Below are 17,895 nucleotides of genomic sequence, written 5' to 3' on the forward strand. Positions count from 1 at the left end.
CAGTGGATAAATGCAGAAATGTAGCAACATAGATTTTATTTACTTTTTGAGCACTGTAGACAGATGTGCACATATTTACCATTTTCCATAGCTTATACCATTTTATATTAGTTGCATTTTCAAGTAAAGAATATTTGTGGAGACTCTTAGTAGTAACTGAGTGAAACAGCAAAACCAGAGAAACTGATTATCCCGACAGAAGTATCAATTTAGGCCATTTCCCCTTTCAAGTACAATTCTCAACAGCACCATTTCATGGGCTGGATGCATAAATTAGCTCTTAGCTGTCTTTTTTTTTTAGCAAGAAAATACATGTCTCTGTCAGTGTGACAATACAAATATAAATTGTTATCTTTAAATGATGACTAACAGTCATGTTTGGTGGCGGGGTCAGATGCTGCTACCTGAGCACTATATATATAGATATATATATATATATGCCTGTTAAAGAACAAAATGTGGCTTACTGTAGATTTTGTACATGCAATAGCTATGCGTTCACATTTTAAGACAATCAAAGAAAAGCATTCTATGGCTGAAATGGTTATAAAATTCATCATGAGATTCTAAGATGCACATTATGCTACATTATACAGTATGCTGGAGGATTAATAACAATAGGCCTGCAGGAGTACATGGATTCATAACAACTATTTTGAGTAGCAGGCATTCCACAAGGTGCAATCTGACATCTTTTTAAACATGAAAAGTATTTTAAGAACAAAATAAGTTCTTGCATTTGAAATCCCTAAAAGTTTGAAAATAGTCACATCTGTATGAGCAATACAAAATGAAATGAACATCCACCCTGTTTTCCTAAATCATAGCTTATATACAAAAGGAAGGATGCCACTTTTAGTTGGAAAAGAGTAACAAAGAAAGAACGGTGCATCAAGTCTAGTCCAGGTGATGCTGGAGAGCCTGGGGGGTAAATTGGCATAGAGTACATGCTGGAGGCAGACAATGGCAAAGGGAAGTCCTGTAAGTGCACTAAGTAGAAGCTAACACCCCTCCCTCCGTCCTTCTTGGACACCTGTTGAAACAGCTAAAGCTCATTACTTCTGGCATCAAAAAGGTGGTGTGGAGCTGAGGGTGGTGCATGTGTGTGTTTGTGAGGGTGGAAGGGTATGTACTGGAGTATTGCTGAAGAAGGCCAGAAGAAGGGCGAATGCGTTTCACTCCACTACGCTCATCAGTCGACACACACCTCCCTCGATGGCCAAAGACTGTCCAGGAACAGTTCCGGGTGGTAATCTGGATATGTGTGTCTGAAGGCAATAAAAGAACACACACAGGACACATACACAATGAGAAGAACATCCAAGGAAAGATATGCACACAGAGGCAGGGCTTCATGGGAAAAGGAAATGCTAACAGGCTGCCCGACCTCTGTAAAATTTCTAATTTTCACATCATAATTGGGGCAAATGTAAGAAGATGAAGGTTTGGATGATGACAGAGTCTGATTAACTTTGTTCGTGGTCACAAAAACTAAAAATAGCTAATTGTAAAAATGGGCAGCAATGGTGTAGATGTGCTGCTTCGGCTACCAAAGAGAAGATAAAATATGAGCGAGGAAGTCCAGTTAGAGAAATAAATTCATTAAATATAAGGTTCATCAGATTCAATTCACAGCAACTATGAGACGGGATTTTAGCATCTCAAGGTAAACAGCAGAATAAAACTATTCACATTACAAAGAACTGTAGCAGCTATGGGGACATGCATGTATTTCATTAGCCAATGCAGTGTGTTGCTGAATGTTGTTGATGCTGCAGCAAAAGCTGAGCTAGGTCTTAGCTTTCTGAAGAGGCCCTATGTTTTTCTTTGGTTATTTGCTACAGTTCTCTCTCTGTGCCAACAGAGCTGTGCAACAAAGCTGCTGTGTTTATTGTTCCAGTGTAACAGTCCATTAAACACAGCCTTGCACTACTACCTTATGCATAGATAAATATAACAGAAGGGAAATATAGCTGTTATAGCTACACTATTATAAATCTACATTCCTTGAACTAACTTAACACGAAAGAAATTCAACAGTCGAACAACAGAGTCAACCATTAATTTCTGGTCCAACTTGGAACCAAGTGCATTTGTGATCACCCTTGTCCAAACATGGCGTAACGCGCAGTCCATGGCTGGTTCAGGACGTCCAGTAACAAACTACTGTTCAGGTTCTGATCAGGCTGGATGTTTGGAAATATGAACTGCTTGTCTGGTAAATAAATATGTTATCAGAAAGGATGTTAAACTGATGTTATTTCAATAACATCATAGATGAGGGTGATAAATACAAAGCAACAAGAGAACATATTTAGGACTACTGCTGTTGCATCATGAGAATACACAACTGAAGTATGAAGATGCCAAGGGAGTATTTATAGACAGAGAGAGTAAGTGGAGAGAGGGAGCACACTGCTTGTGTGTTGTTTGACCAGAGACAGAGAGGAGCGGTAAGAGGAGGAGGCAGGGGGCAAACACAGCTGTGAAGACGGGAGTGATACTTCCACTGGGAGATCAAAGGTGACTGACTCTCCCTGTGCCAATAATGGCTGTCATCCTCCTTCCTCTCTCTCTCCACAGAGGCCAGCACTGGCTCCAGCCTTGGGGGAAGAGTCCATCCACTTATCGACCAGACCACTGAACCAGCCTGACATCACTCCTTCACCTGCAGGAGACTTAATCACCCCAGGACTTATTTTCATGTAGGCCTGAACTATGGCCCCTGGCACCCCAAGGGCAACTGCTGTCACTACAATGGGACAACAGCCAGACAAGGACTCGCACACATGGCAGCACTCTCAGGGGCTGTTATGCCTCCGGTACTGGTTTCTGTGTTCATCTTCTCCCCTTCATCTTCTACAGATGAGGTTAAAGGAAGGCCTTGTTTAAACGGTTTTGAATGAAGGTCCATAGCTGAGTCATAATCGACTAATGGTGACATGCTAAATGTTTTCCTTCTGATGTCTGGGGGGAAAGAGCTTTGCAATGTTCTTTTAAATTCCTACCACAATGAATACACAGCTGAAAATACACTGTTAGGCACAATTAGCGGCAAGCTGTATGACTTCATATATTTTGCAAGAAAACTGTTTCTGACAGTGACACCAATGCGCCCTGAACCTCACCCCTATATGAAACCTTGCACCATATGTCAAGACCTTAATTTTAGTTTCAATCTGACAGAATGGACAACATGAGAGAGCAGGCAGGAAGAGTTAAGGGCTCACTAAACCAAACAAGCGAGTAAACACACCACCGCAGCGCTATGAGCATTGCGTGCCTTTCATAAGCTGTGGTGGTGCTGGTTCATAAGGGACACAGTAGTGAGGATGAGTAGCCTCAGAAGTCACACAACAGATGTCCTAACACTTCTGTGACACCACACAGTCTGGTCAGCATCAGACAAATAACACTGCAGCCTTATGTGCAAACACTAAATAACAAATTCTTCATACAGATCTTTTTTTCTCTACTGTGCCAACGTTTAATATCACTCTGAGTTTAGGTTTGCATTATTAGTCTGCAGCTGTTATTTGACTCACATGAAGAAAAAGTTTATAAATCGGTTGGTGATTCGGCTCAATGTGAAACGTGTTGCTGCTAGTACCAACGAGTGGGCACTTACATGAAAGGCAACTTTTTGTTCATTTCAGGGAATGATGGTGGCCAAGAGTTATTATTACCACTTTTATTACAAACATGATCTGACTAGTTGACAACCAGTTTATATGATTCTAAGATTGTCTGTTGGTGGCTACATCTCCTTCACAATGTACTGAATCACATCTTTCGCTCCACTCTTCTTGTTTAGTGCCTTGTTGTGGAATCCACGTTCACAGAAGCAACGTAAAATAATTATTAATTCAGTGGGGTAGAAGGAGGAAAGAAATGTAGAATTATATGATAATTGGGCTGGATCGACAGCGATAAAAAAATGAATAAGAATGAAGACACGCAAACCTACAGTGAGGCTGTTGTCGGCTTGTTACTCAGTCGCTGAAGTGACCACATGACAGGACTAAAGCTGAGTCAAAACATAACGTGTAAAACACAGTTCCATTGTATCTTTCAGAGAAAAACAACATTCTTCGAAGATATGAATGTGTTTAGGAGCCGGAGAAGCCACACATTAACACCACAGTGTAGGCCAACGCACAATTTTAGCTCTATGACTATGCTGCCGTTTTTGTGTTGTGGTTTTGCCATTCTTTTCTTTTCAAATAAAAAAAAAAAAAACAATCATATGCTATTTATTCTCCACACGAGATGGATAATAAAAACAAAATGTACTATAATAAAAAGCATTTATCATGTAATATACACAGCAGAGAATAACCAGGAGGACTGAATTGCCTGCCATCTGAAGCTTTATAGTGGTAATGATGTCCAGGAGGAGAGAACTGAGCCATGGTGCCAGTGCTGTGGATCCTACACTTCTCTTTCATCTGTCACATCATGACAAACAATAAAACAATAGCCCAACTGTCTCCGAAGTGCCAGAAAAACATGGCTTGATGTTCTGATGTCCTATCCAGTGTAGACACAGGTGAGTGTTGGAATAAAACCAGATGCTCTCCCCCTGCAGCACTGCTGCTTTATATTTACATATATATGCTGCTGCTATTTTACAGTAATGGCTAAAAGATTAGGATACAGACTCAACTTTCCCCAGAAACAACATCTGATTGAAAAGTAAGAAGAACCTGAGAAGAGCCACCAGTACAGTGCCTGACTTCCAAGACATTTTTGAATGAGCCACAGCATGCTTGTCACGTTTGTCAGACAAAAAATATACAGACAAATCTCAGAGTTAAATCACTGTGAAGGAAAAGTAGATGTGCTTCAAATCCAGTCTGACCTCTGTCCTAAATACCCCCACCACTGTGCATCAGTCCTTTTATGTTCTTATCACAGAAAAGCAGTGGAAGATGGACTGACTGGCTGGTTAGAAACGCCCAATGGGGTGCTAATAGGAATGGGAGGAATGTCTGTGGAATAGCAGCTGAGGCTGTGGATGACCCTGGTTCTATACGCTTAATAATCGCTGAAACTCAGTGTGCTCAAAATGTGTACCTGCTTCAATGTGAATGAATTATTCAGGCAACATTTTAAAGTGCAATGGGAACACTAATCCTTATCAGTGTTTATGACAACACAATCAAGGAACTTGATCAAGAAGAACTTGCTTCCACTGCAGCCTGGTCACCAACATCACCCCTCATCTGTGCTGCTCCCAGTGAGACAGTGATGATGATGGTGAGATGACAAAGACTTGAAGCTTCTCAGGAGGACTGAAGTTGACACTTTTGTTTATCTCCACAGAATCTGTTCAGATCCCACCTCCTGGGCCTCCATGGCATACAGACCCTTTTCTACACTGTGTTTACAGACAGCAGACATCAAGACTGGAGCATAGTTGCATTAAGGTTCCCATCTCTGGCTTTTTGAATTTCACCAGACTATAGAGAAAACAGATGCTGGCCTATGGCATCCCCTCAATGGACAATATGTTGGCAGGGGCCAACTCTGGGGTGCAATGGGTAAAACCTTGTTTTGTACCCAGTCTGGAGGCAGACTCTCTGGTATGCAGATGGTGAGAGCCACAGAGGCTAATGGGGCTTTGTAGCTTCAGCCCCACAACTAGCTGCTCAGTCTCTGATAGAGCAATGTGAGGTTTGATGGAGCAACTGTGTTTTTGGCTGCACTCTCCCCCCCCCCCCCCCAAGAGGAAGTGGATACCCTATCCCTGGAGATCCAGAAACCACTACTGACAGATGATTTTCCTGGATCTGAACCCACTGGGTACATTAATGTTACAAAGAACATTGTGCATGCACATCTTAATGAAGTGATGATGGGCGACTAGTTCACCACAACAGATTTTAAAGGTGCTTACTTTTATGCCTCTGTGCTGCCCAGTCCAAACATTATTGCAGTTGAAACTTAAAGGAATAGCTTCCAAGTGCTATAGATTGCTGTTCTGCTCCTCCCTTGTTCTTTGCATTATTTCTGTGAGGCTGTGGACAGAGCAGCCTGAGCCACTGTGGCAAAAAGAACATTTCAGCCACTGCTACACCAACATCACAAGATGTTTATTTTCATTAAAGGCACAGATACCACTGTAGTCCTGTATTTTTCACTGTGTAAATCATCGGTGCTGTTGCATGTCCACAGTGAGGTTCCATGATGGCATTAGGTTCTTCAGAAGTAGTTAAATGACAGTTTATAATGTTTAAGACATCATGGAGAAACTGACATTATAGGCTTGTGTCTACTACATACTGCCTGCAATACCACCCTCTGTTAGTGCCTGCTAGACCTCCAACTGTATATACATCACATAAGAATGTAAACAACACAAAAACTTACAAACAAGCACGATGCTTGGTGATTGAAAGTGCCCCTTTACTGTATACAGTTCACTGTGTTCTGCTCACCACTTTACACTGGCACAGGCGTGAAAGGAGAGCTTGCACGCTCACATTCCACCACAGAGCCCAGTACACAGAGCACATCTGACAAATATGCAGATTGATACAGATATCCCCAGTGGACATGACTTTCACTAAACTTTATGGTACTTTACGAACAGGTAGCGCCAGAGAGGGGGAGTGACGAGAGAGATAGAACAAGAGACAGAGAAAAGAATGGGTGAGGGGGCAGGGAGGCGGGATGCAGGGCAAAGACTTTGAAATCTGAACCAGGCTTGAACAACAGTGCCCTCTCTTCATACAGAGTGACAGCGATACATTAGCCTAACAAATCAGACTGAGACTCCAAGAGACCCAGAGCATTAAGCCCTACTGCTTAAGAAAACATAGCCTGCTTCAAATCACACAACTTAGGTGGTTAGAGGTTTTGCTAATAATTTTTAGTAAGTTAAAGTCATGGAGGAGGGTCGCAAAGCCAACCTCAGATATTGAGGATGTAGTCATTTATTTACCACAAAACTGTAAATGTAATGTCTACTGCAAAGTCTACTTAAACTTCTTTTTGTCCCATAATCCAAGAGCCAAGGTCACCACACTACACACCAAACAAGACAAGCACAGGTGTTGCAGGGGAAAAATTCTCGCCCACGACCTCAGGGACCTGGGGTTTGGCTTGGTGGTGCCTTCAAGTGACACAAAAACCTTCAGTGTTTGCAGGCAGGAACATTGATTTAGCAGTTTTAGCTACACAAGTAACTCCTACTGGTTGGGAATGAGGAGTATGAGTAGCATGGACCTGCACATTACACCCTCTTGGTAAAACCCATTGCTAAGGTGAGATTGCAGGTGAGAACCAGCAGGTGCACCCTGTGTATCATGGGAGGCACTAATCTCTATGATGTATACTCTCACCAAGACAACAGGTCTCAATAGTGGAGTCAGCAGGGACAGGCCCTGCAGTTTACCAGGAAGGTGAAGGAAACGAGACACAGACCACTATCTCAATCTCTTATGTAATAGGTGAATAAAGAATCAGGAAGTTGCAACACATTGGCAGCAACTGTCAAACCAACATAAACTCTGGCTTGTGCTATGACCCAAGTTGAATTCAACAATTACCACAAAACTGGATTTTAAATAAATAAGTAATGACTGCATATGTCTTTTTTGGTATATTTTGCTCATCACACTACATGTTAGGTACATGTCAGAATTATAATGGAGTGAAACAGCTGCTATCAGTCCTGAAGAGGAAAAAAAGAACATTAAAGTAAACTCACTCTTTCCTCCCAGTGCACTGTTAATGTGAAAATACAAAACTCACAACTAATATATTCTTTAGTCACAAATCAAATCACTAGCATATCAGTCACAATTTTCATACTGGTACAGAGAAAAATGACATTTATTGACTACGACAGGTGACCTGACCAACATGTCATGCATCCTAATATGACAAATTGAATAATTTCCTAGGAGAAACTATCAGTCAACAGCCAGGAGTCTCGCTCTAGCACACTTCTATTCATGCATTCAGAATTATATTTCTGCAGTCTGGCAGAGTTTACAAATCTGCCATGTTATTTAAACCAGGACTTCTTAATTATGTTATTCATCCTGGAAAATATGATGTAAAGCAGTCTTCATAAAAGTCAAAACTGCAAGTCAAAAAGGGAGACAAACTAGTGCCCATAAATTACCTAAGGAGCAGATTCAATTTCAAGCCACTGGCACTGGTCACTGATGCATAAATATTATACAGGGCATTTTATAATCTCTGTATTACGAGGCTACACCCATGTACTGTGTTTACGTTTTGTGTGAGGTAAGAATGGTTGTATTCCTATAAAACTCACCTTTGCTTTGCTATCTTGGGCAGACATGTAGCCAACACACATGCTCTCTGTGGTGTGACTCCATAGGAACTCCACTGTGAAAATATACAGAAAAAAAGATTCATTACTGCGTGAAAAGGAGAAAATTAATTGCAAATAATGATGCATGTAAATGCATTCATATAAATAAAAGGAGCACAGAGACAGAGGGACGGGTGGGGAGAGAACAGACTATGTAGCTTAACTTAAGTTCAATGTCACAAAACAAACAGAAATCAACAGTCTTTCCATCTGCCAGAGGAAAAAAAATTGGCAAGTGACTCAGCATGCTAAACTACAGTACACTCTGAGCATGGCCATTATTATGAAAATATATGACTTGCAGTTGTGACATAACTGCAGAGGACAGTAGAACTTGTGGGTTGGATAAGAAACTCAGTTTCAGTCCCAAAAGGATGTGGCTGACACACTGTTTATACTTGTAAATCAACACAGAGCCCTTTGCCGTCCACAGTAACCGGAGGTAATCCACAGCCTGCAGAAGGGCTACGCTCCCTCAGCAGCATCAGAAAGGGTCTGTACATCATTGAGGAAGCTGCACTTTGGAACATTTTATTACTCAAGCCGACATAATGTATAAGCGCTTCACTTCACATTTGCCATCCCGTTTAATTTGAAATCAAGATGTCATCCCCTCCTACACTGGAGAAACATCTGCTCTACTTTGTCAGTGAACTTGAACTCATGCACTGGTTTCTTTGGAGCTGAGTGTTCGATACACATCATGTTAAAATTAACGCAAAGGGCAAAGGCTACTAGAAAGTCACGCGGCCTCAAATTCCATGATGGTAGCTTTGAGAGGGGAAGGAGCATTCTCAAAAGCTCCAGGTAGAGAAACCAGATCTACCAATACAATCAGCTGAACTGGGCAGTATTCAGAAGGCCTCCACTCATCTGAAGATTAGTGGCTGATTCCATTGTGGGAGGTCCCTGTTTGAATCTGAGATGAAGGGTGTGAAACCAGAGCCTGATTGTGCAAGTTAAAAAACAGACCACCCGCGAGGAAAGCCGCAGAACCTCCTCCCCCTATTCCTCCTCCTCCTCCTCCTGACTATCTGAGGAAGATAGTCAGGAGAAATATTAAGTATATTAAAATCTTTGCCTACCATCTGCTGTAGTATGAACATTTGAGTGGGATCAGGCTTGAGATGATTAATGTCTCACCCAGTATACCCTGAATATTTTGAGATGGCTGAGCTTCCACACATCTGCAACACCGCAAGACAATTACTCCACCCAAAACACGATCTTCACTGGCCAGAAAGGGTGAGCCTGGACACACAAAGAAAATAAGAAACTTTAGATGATCAATCAATACAATGAAATCAATAAAATCTCTTGTATACTTTTAGTTTCCCACTGTAACACATTGAACCAAGGATAACACATGAAAAGACTAGACAAAACACAGACCCATGGAGGTGATCTATGAGAAAAAAATCCCTCCCATTCAAGTTTTGGCCAAGTTAAACAACTGAAAGCAATTATTCTGTCCTGATGTATTTATTTTATTTAGCAGACTGTTAAATCTAAATATTTCACTCCATTTGAATGGGTAGGTTTTAGTACATAATAGGTTAATGACAGGTAGTATCATTTTGAACTTTCCCCTCTGTACAGACTGCTTTAACAAAATAATTCACTTAAAGAAACAGACCTTTAAGTCTGCTTTCAAAAATCAACTAGACAATGCATTGTGTGGAATGACCACTTTTTCCTGACTAAACTTCAGAAGAGGCAAACTTGAATGAGGTGTTGTGTATATAAAAAAATGAATTGGCTGATTAGTGTGAGCAATAAAAGAAAAGAGGTTTTGGTTTGGAAAAGAACAACCTAAAAACAGCTCCAGCATGTTTTCATATGTCTCCTCACAGCAAGTAAAAAAAAAAAAAAAGGACCGATTGATGAAAATATTGTTGTGTCTGCATGCCATTGTTTTTTTTAGCTGCATTTTTGGTTCCATGTTGTAATGTTCCCTTTACTCTATAAAACGCTTTTTTTAAGTGTAGCTTGGACAACATTCAAACAAAATCCTGGTATTTGTTCTACATTTTAAAAAGGCTCTTTCTTTTGTTAAATATTCAATAACAGCTCTGAAATACACTCACCGAGCACTTTATTAGGAACACCATACTAATACCAGGTAGGGCCTCCTCAGGCTCAGTTCTTCATGGCATAAATAGCATAAATTTCACAGGATGTTGGAAATATTTCTTTACGATTCTGGTCCATGTTGACATGATTGCATCACACCATTTCTTCAGATTTGTCAGCTGCACACTCACGCTGCCCTGTCCTGTTCTACCACACCCCAAAGGTTATCTACTGGATTTGGATCTGGTGACTGGGGAGGCCACTGAAGTTCACTGAACTTGTTATCATGTTCATGAAACCAATTTAAGATGAAACCAATGAAAACCATGAAACCAATTTAAGATGACTTTTTCTTTGTGACATGGAGCATTATCATGCTGAAGTAGCCATCTCAAGATGGTAAACTGTGGCCATAAAAGCATCTATACTCAGAAAGGCTGTGGCATTCAAACCATGATTGATCAGTATTAAGGGGCCAAAAGATCCATGGAAACATTCCCTACACCATTACACCAAGACCAACAGTCTGGACTGTTCATACCAGCCAGGAAGGGTCTACAGAGTCATGCTTTTGACTCCAAATCCTGGACCTACCATCTGCTGCTTCAGCAGAAATCCAGATTAATCAGAGCAGGCTATGTTTTTCTAGTCTTCAACTGTCCAGTTCTGGTGAGCCAATGTCCACTGCAGCCTCAGATTTCTGTTCTTGGCTGCCAGGAGTGGAACCTGACACAGTCCTCTGCTTGTTGCCCATCCTCTTCAAGGTTCAATGGGTTGTTCATTCTGGGATGCTTCAGATAGTTATCCGAGTTACTGTAGCCTTCTGTCAGCTCCACCCAGTCTGGACATTCTCCTCCAACCTCTCATCAACAAAGAGTTTCCATCTGCAGACCTGCTGCTCACTAGATGTTTTTTGTTTTGGCTCCAGAGTAAAAACTCTGTTGTTTAGGAAAATCCCAGGAGATCAATAGTTTCACAAATACTCAAACCAGCCTGTCACCACCAATCATCCCACGATCAAAGTCAGTGAGATCACATTTTTTCCTGATTCTGATGGTTGATGTGAACATTGACTGAAGCCTCTGACTTGTATCTGTGTGTTTTTATGCACTGCACTGCTGCCACATGATTGGCTAACTGGATAATCACATGAATAAGCAGGTGTACCGTGGCTCCTCATACAGTGCTCAGTGAGAGTATTTGCCTATTGTAAATATGAGAGTTGTTCAATTACTACTTTAATATTCACCATCATCTTATCCATAAAAATAAAAGAAGCATAAATTAATAGAACTGAACTATTATTGAGTAAGTCTGTATGTGTCTAAGTGTGTCTTTGGCAGGTGTATCAACACAATAATCAAGAGTTATTGTATTACACAAACAAGTGTAAAAGAACTAATGGTATTTTCATTAAAGATATTCTTTTTAGAAAACATGACTTGATTGTATCATGGAAGTGGTCCACATCACAGACACTGTCAAAACTGCTCTTGCCAAGGCAGGATTTATGGAGCTTTGTTTAACTTAATGTGCACCTTGAAAGGAAACAACAGAAGAATTAACTTCAAATTGACTTCATCCAGCCTGTCCAAATGTCTTGGTGTTACAGATGTCCATGACAAAGCCAAACTGGGACAGACTTCTAAAGGAGGCCAGAAGAAGGCAGAAACCGCCACATGTTTCCACATGTCCTTTGTTCCTCTGCTGTCCTCTCTGAACTATCCAGTGGTCATTCACAGGCACAGCAAACATAGTTAACAAGACTTTCTTAAACTTACCACTTCTGAGAATATGGCAAAAAAAATTAGATCTTCACATGAACTTTCAACAAAACAACTGACAGCCACAAAATTATCTGTGGCTGTCAGCTATAATGTGTGGAACATTTGAAGGCCCAGTTTAAATGGTAAAAGCAATCCATAAATCAAAAAATGTCTCTTCTGATTCTATTATTTCCAATGTTTCCAGCTGTTAGCTCATCCCTTATGTTACGCAACATCTGTTTGTTCGTTTTATTCCCTCTGTGCATAACAGTGTTTCTTGCTAACACGCTGAAAACTCTATGTGTATGGAAAGTAGTGGGAATCAGGCTACATGTGGGTGACTCACTGATGAACTTGTTTTGCATAGCCTCCAGCAGTGCTTGGTGGGCATCTTCAGACTGCATGGCAGAAGAGCATTCCCGTGCCAGCATGGTGCGGATCAGATGCTCTCCACAGCCTGGAAAAGGACATACAGACACAGCTGAACCTGGAACATCAACTTGTATTCATTCCTTTCTTTGTTGCAAGCATGCGTGCCTCAATCATAATTGCACAAGGACTCCAGTGAGTTAACTTTGAGAGAGTTGTAGCACGTGTAGTACAAACCATTTACCCCAAAGAATCCTAGGCACATAAAAAATCGGACTGTTAAAACTTAAACTGTGTATGGTATTAATCACATTTTGATGTTTCACATCTTGATTTTTAAGTGAATTTTGAACAGATCAATATGTACGAGCACTTCTTGATTACGATTTGTAATACTATGCTTTGCTATTTAAAACCCATTAAAAAGATCACATTTTTCCAATATATCTCGTTATTAAATTACATGATGGAAAATATTGCAAAATGAATGGATTTGCTTTTTCAGCTCATACAACACATTTTGTGCTACTGCAGTCATTTTGGCACGTTCCTCTCAGTGTAATTAAGTTTTATTATTTCAGGTAAAGTTGACAGCCCCTAGAGGCTGCCCAGCACAGCTGCCTTGCTCAAGGGCATGCTGACAGTAATTGCCGAAGGAGGGTTTAGGTTTCACATTCAGTTCTCCTGCCCAGATTCCCAGCTGGTCTGGGAATTTGAAATAGCAACCATCCAGTATTTAGTCCACCTCTCTAAAGTCTGTGCTCTAGCTGGCTCACTGCATAAGCAGTGTGTGGATGCATACCTGCAACATGTATCACCATTGCACATTTATGCATCAATTTTATGTTAATAGGACTGATATTTACATGTTATCATAACATGTACTATGTAATTTTCACAGTTAAGCTTAAATGGCCGACACACCAAAAATATGCAGAGGGTAGAGGAAACTATTTTTATACTGACTAACAGTGGGGATTTAAGACACGGATCAGTAGTGGGACATAAGTGACTGCATGCCAAACGTAACACTAACAATTTCATCTCAACTTGACTCACAGTACACAGAAACAACACCGCAGTGTAGAAGTTGTGTGTTAAAAGGTGTGCGTGAACATTTTATTCAAGCTGAAACCCATTTCTCTGAATTCATTAAAATGAAATCGGAGACTTCCCAGCAGTCTGTTCCCATGGACTTAGTACCTCAATCTTTCTGATGCTCTCCAGTTATGCTGCATGTGGTATATGTAAAAGCCCGAGGAGAGAAAGTATTACAGCAAAGCAGGAACCATAAAAAGCATGGGCAGCTTGTACAAATGTCTCACTTTGCCCTCTTCCACTTCCAAGTCAAAACATAACAGGTGCGCTTTTTTATATCTTAGATAATGTGCTGTTTAAATGCTTGAAGGACTAACATTAAAACCAAAACCTTGTTGTTGCTAAGGAAATGACAGATATTGAATGTATGCTGCATGCTTACAATATGATCTTTCTCAGATGTAAATTCTGCCCGTACTCAGGAAAAAGACAAGAAATCTAAAAGTAAAAACAAAAAAACATCTGGCAAAAGGTCCTGTGAAAACCAATAAAGACTTGTTGTTTGTTGTTTCTGTAAACACAAATGAAGGCCTCATAAAATATCAGGTTACTACAACAAAACTGAATGCAGGTCAGTATCTGTGGAGACTAGATGCTTGGAGCAATTTGAAGTTCTATTTTAATGAGAGCAGAATGTCAGACTGGCCAGGTACTGTGTCTTTTGCACTGTGTTTACCATGACCAACTTTGTCCCAGGAGAACTGGATATTATGGCAGCACAAACACAGTTGAGCTGGAACTGCAGCAAGAAGCCCAGACTGAATCCGCAAGGCAACAGAAGAGAAATGTAAAAATAAGGAGGCCAACAAACAGAGATACAGTATGTGACAGCCAACAGCACCAAGAGTAAACAGTGAAGTTAATGGGCTGTTCTCTCACTGGCCACAGCAAAGAAAAGGCCAGATGAAGCAGTCAACGCATATAAAACACAGACCCACATGAGCTGCATATTACAGAACAGACTAGAATGAGGGAAGGGAGGGTGGATGGGCAAAGTGGTGGTGAGGCGAAGGGAAGAAAGAGTGACACATAGGGTGAGGATCATGCTCCTCGTGTCAGAGGGAAAATGATTGTTTTTCTGTTTCTTTTGATGAGAATGCCTTTCATGTTAGGAAATTAAAAACAGGTGCTGCACTGGAACACACATTATGCTCCCCATACCCATAAGGAAATCATCTTTTTTTACTTACATCAAAGGCAAAGCCACAATATAGGAAGAGAGGATGAGGTGAAAATACTTACAGAGCAAATATCTACACTTCATCTACTCGAATAATTGATGAACAGTAGACTATTAATAAGACAGTGGTCTTATACTGCTTGTTTAATGCTATAAATACAGGATAGATCAGTTGAAATCAGGCCAGACTATTTATCATCTTTATGTTGTGGACTTCAAGTAAGTGACAGACCTTTAATAACCACATTTTCATCTTGGGTGATCATAGATAAAAATGTACGGAACAATATTAAAGTCACTATTTACAACATAATTCACTTCTGAGGCTGTCAAACCACCTGGATGTATGAAATTATTTGTGCCTTTTTCTGTTTAAATTAAATGTGAATAGACAGCAGAAATTATATTGGGTCTTTCAGAATGGCGGTTGCAATTACAGTACAAAATCCTAAGAGTTGCTTTTGTTAAATAATAGGTTCGGAGTGACTGTTTTTGTTGTTTGCCTAAATTTCTCACCAATTGTTCATCATATGAACAGACAAGCTTTATGGTGCAAAATGCTGGCTATGTTAGTGGTTAAAGTACATATGATTCAAACTTCAGCCTGTCTGATCAAATCAGTTCCTCTGCACTGACATGCATTAGGCTTCAGTTCCACATCAAAAGATTTTAATGTTCCCCAGAAGCTATGTCGCAAACGTCTATGCATCTTAAAGAAGTGGGTTAATATACTGTGGACTCTCTGCCTCACATACAAAACCATACAGCTCTCAACCAGCCATGTTGCTTTCAGCTAAAAGAGACATGCACTTTCATTTTTGTAAACAATAAGGCACAGTTGTATATATGTATAAAAATGCTCAAGAAGAATGCAACTTGGCAGATTGATCCTGGAGGCAAAGGATGTCTTTGTCCCCAACTGACTCGCTGTATTAGTTTAAATTCCAAAGGGCTAGTGCTTCAAGAGACACCCTCCACACTGTGTGTTTTGTCAGCAGAAGATGGACAGGAGGAGGCTAGGATTTAGTCCATACAAGTATATTGTCTTTTTTCTATGCCATGAGTATGTGTGTACCCATGTCCATTCTCTTCATCCTCCCCTCCATCATCCTTACACTTGGCACTGCACCCACGTAAAGTTGGCCAAAGATTTTAAAAGATCAATTTGTCCAAATCACATGATAGCATATTTTCTCATTTACCCTTCAGTACTTTTTAGTCATGGTTCTTTTTACAGATAGTTGTTACAGCCATGTCCTTTTTTTTCTTCTGATAAATCTTCTTCCAACATGCCCGTATAATAATGATGAATGTAATTTAATGGATGTAATAGAAACATCAAGGGAAAACACCCCAGTTACTCTGGGTAGTCCTCAGAACAAGTAAAGTTGTAAAGTTAGGAGATTTTAATCCAATCATCTACCACCATCCTGTTGTTACTCAGCATTATTTTTCATTTAAAATTCCTCCGTGTTACAATTGTTTACATTCATTTAAAATACAGGGCACATTACAGGCAGACACTGGTCTTGTAGCATGGCGGCTTTTTTGGATGCATTTTTATTTTCTCAAGTAATCTCACACGTCCCAGACTTTAGACTTTCGAAGTTAAAAATATCCGCTGTATTTGTTTGATAGTTGTGCTGTAATTGTAAATGTATCTAGACATTTAAGGTTGTTTTCGTAAAGACTGATAAAAGACTAAAATGTATATGGTTACACTGTGTCCTACAGGGACTTCTATCTTTGAATAAACACTTTAAAAGCATTGCTCTATGTGATAAATGTGATATGACAGAATCTAAGGTAGCCATGGCTGTCTAAAGCTCTGATTTCCTGTGATAAATTATTGATAAGGTTTATAGGATTGTAAAACCTTAAACCCTGATGACTATTACTACTAACAATGGAAACCCAGCAAGATTGGCAGTTGGAGTAGTTCAGCTCTTCTACATGAAGAGAAACAATAGCAACCGCCTACTTCCTCCCTCTCCTCCTCCTGAAGCTGACACAGCAGAAAGAAAGAAAGGGAGGAGGACAAGCAGTATGTGACAGGTGACAGCTATAAATCATGACCATGGCACAATGTTTCTGGGGTGGGGGGTAGTGAGGTGAGGATCAGAGGCTGTCTACAAATGAAACAAGAGACATTGCAGAAGATCTGAGTTATCTACTTACTATACATGTACTGTACTTAATATAAAATTGTTAGTAAAGAAAATCATGTGGAACGCAGATCTCAGTGCATTGAGTGGGAATATTCCAGAAGTTGAATAAAAAAAAGTTCCTGTCTTGTTTTTAAACATTGTATTGGCAGCATAATGTTAACTGTCTTTTTCAAGCAAAACATCTGTTTATTGTAAACAGCAGTCAACAGTCCCCAGAGGCAGCAAAGAACAGAAGATTTTGATACTAGGAATATACTGTAATATACTGCATTATGTTTAAATTTGTACATTTAGTTTTAAAAATTATTTTTAGTTTTAATTATATTTAGATTTCTCATATTGGTAGAATTAATAACTGTGTATCTCCCATATATGCCCATGAAAACCTGGTGGTATCATACCTTGATCACAATGGCATGTGATGTTCTGGCACAAGTTTAATTATTTAAAAATGTCTTTTAACATATAATCATATAAATAAATTATATACATTACAAAAATATACATTTAACAAAGACTGACGATGGCCAGCTGTTTGTATTTATGTATCATTTTTCTTATTTTTAACCATAAACATAAAATACTTATTGTAAGGCGATGTGCATTTTGTGAGACAGAAAGAAAAATACTGCACATACTTTACATGAGCAACTTCTCACTGATTTAACTGCCTGGTATAATACCACTTATTCATACCAGAAAAATGATGATCTGGATCGAGATAACTGCACTTGAAGATTGCAAATGTTCCATCCTCTCTGCTGCACTCCCACCACTTCTCCTTCTGTCATATCTACAGCAGGTGTCCCATGTCAAATGTCACTACAAATCCAAAGAGCTTTGCAATGCACCTGGCATGCAGCTGACTAACAAAGAGCTGGGAATGATGAC

General features: G+C 40.0%; 1 protein-coding gene across 1 annotated transcript in view; it reads right to left on the reverse strand.

Moving 5' to 3' along the window:
- Positions 1-19: 19 nt before the first annotated feature.
- tasp1 (taspase, threonine aspartase, 1) overlaps positions 20-17,895 on the reverse strand; it is a 28,136-nt gene continuing 10,260 nt past the window's right edge. The window contains exons 11-14 of the mRNA XM_071481176.1: positions 12,536-12,646; positions 9,494-9,601; positions 8,291-8,364; positions 20-1,268 (exon numbers count right to left, since the gene is read on the reverse strand). Coding sequence (XP_071337277.1) covers positions 1,176-1,268; positions 8,291-8,364; positions 9,494-9,601; positions 12,536-12,646 — 386 coding nt within the window. The 3' untranslated portion in view covers positions 20-1,175. The remainder of the gene's footprint in view (positions 1,269-8,290; positions 8,365-9,493; positions 9,602-12,535; positions 12,647-17,895) is intronic.

The sequence above is a fragment of the Trachinotus anak genome, unplaced genomic scaffold, assembly GCF_046630095.1.
Source record: "Trachinotus anak isolate AG129_WGS33_773 ecotype Australia unplaced genomic scaffold, CSIRO_AGI_Tana_v1 ptg000007l, whole genome shotgun sequence".
NCBI classification, from domain to species: domain Eukaryota; kingdom Metazoa; phylum Chordata; class Actinopteri; order Carangiformes; family Carangidae; genus Trachinotus; species Trachinotus anak.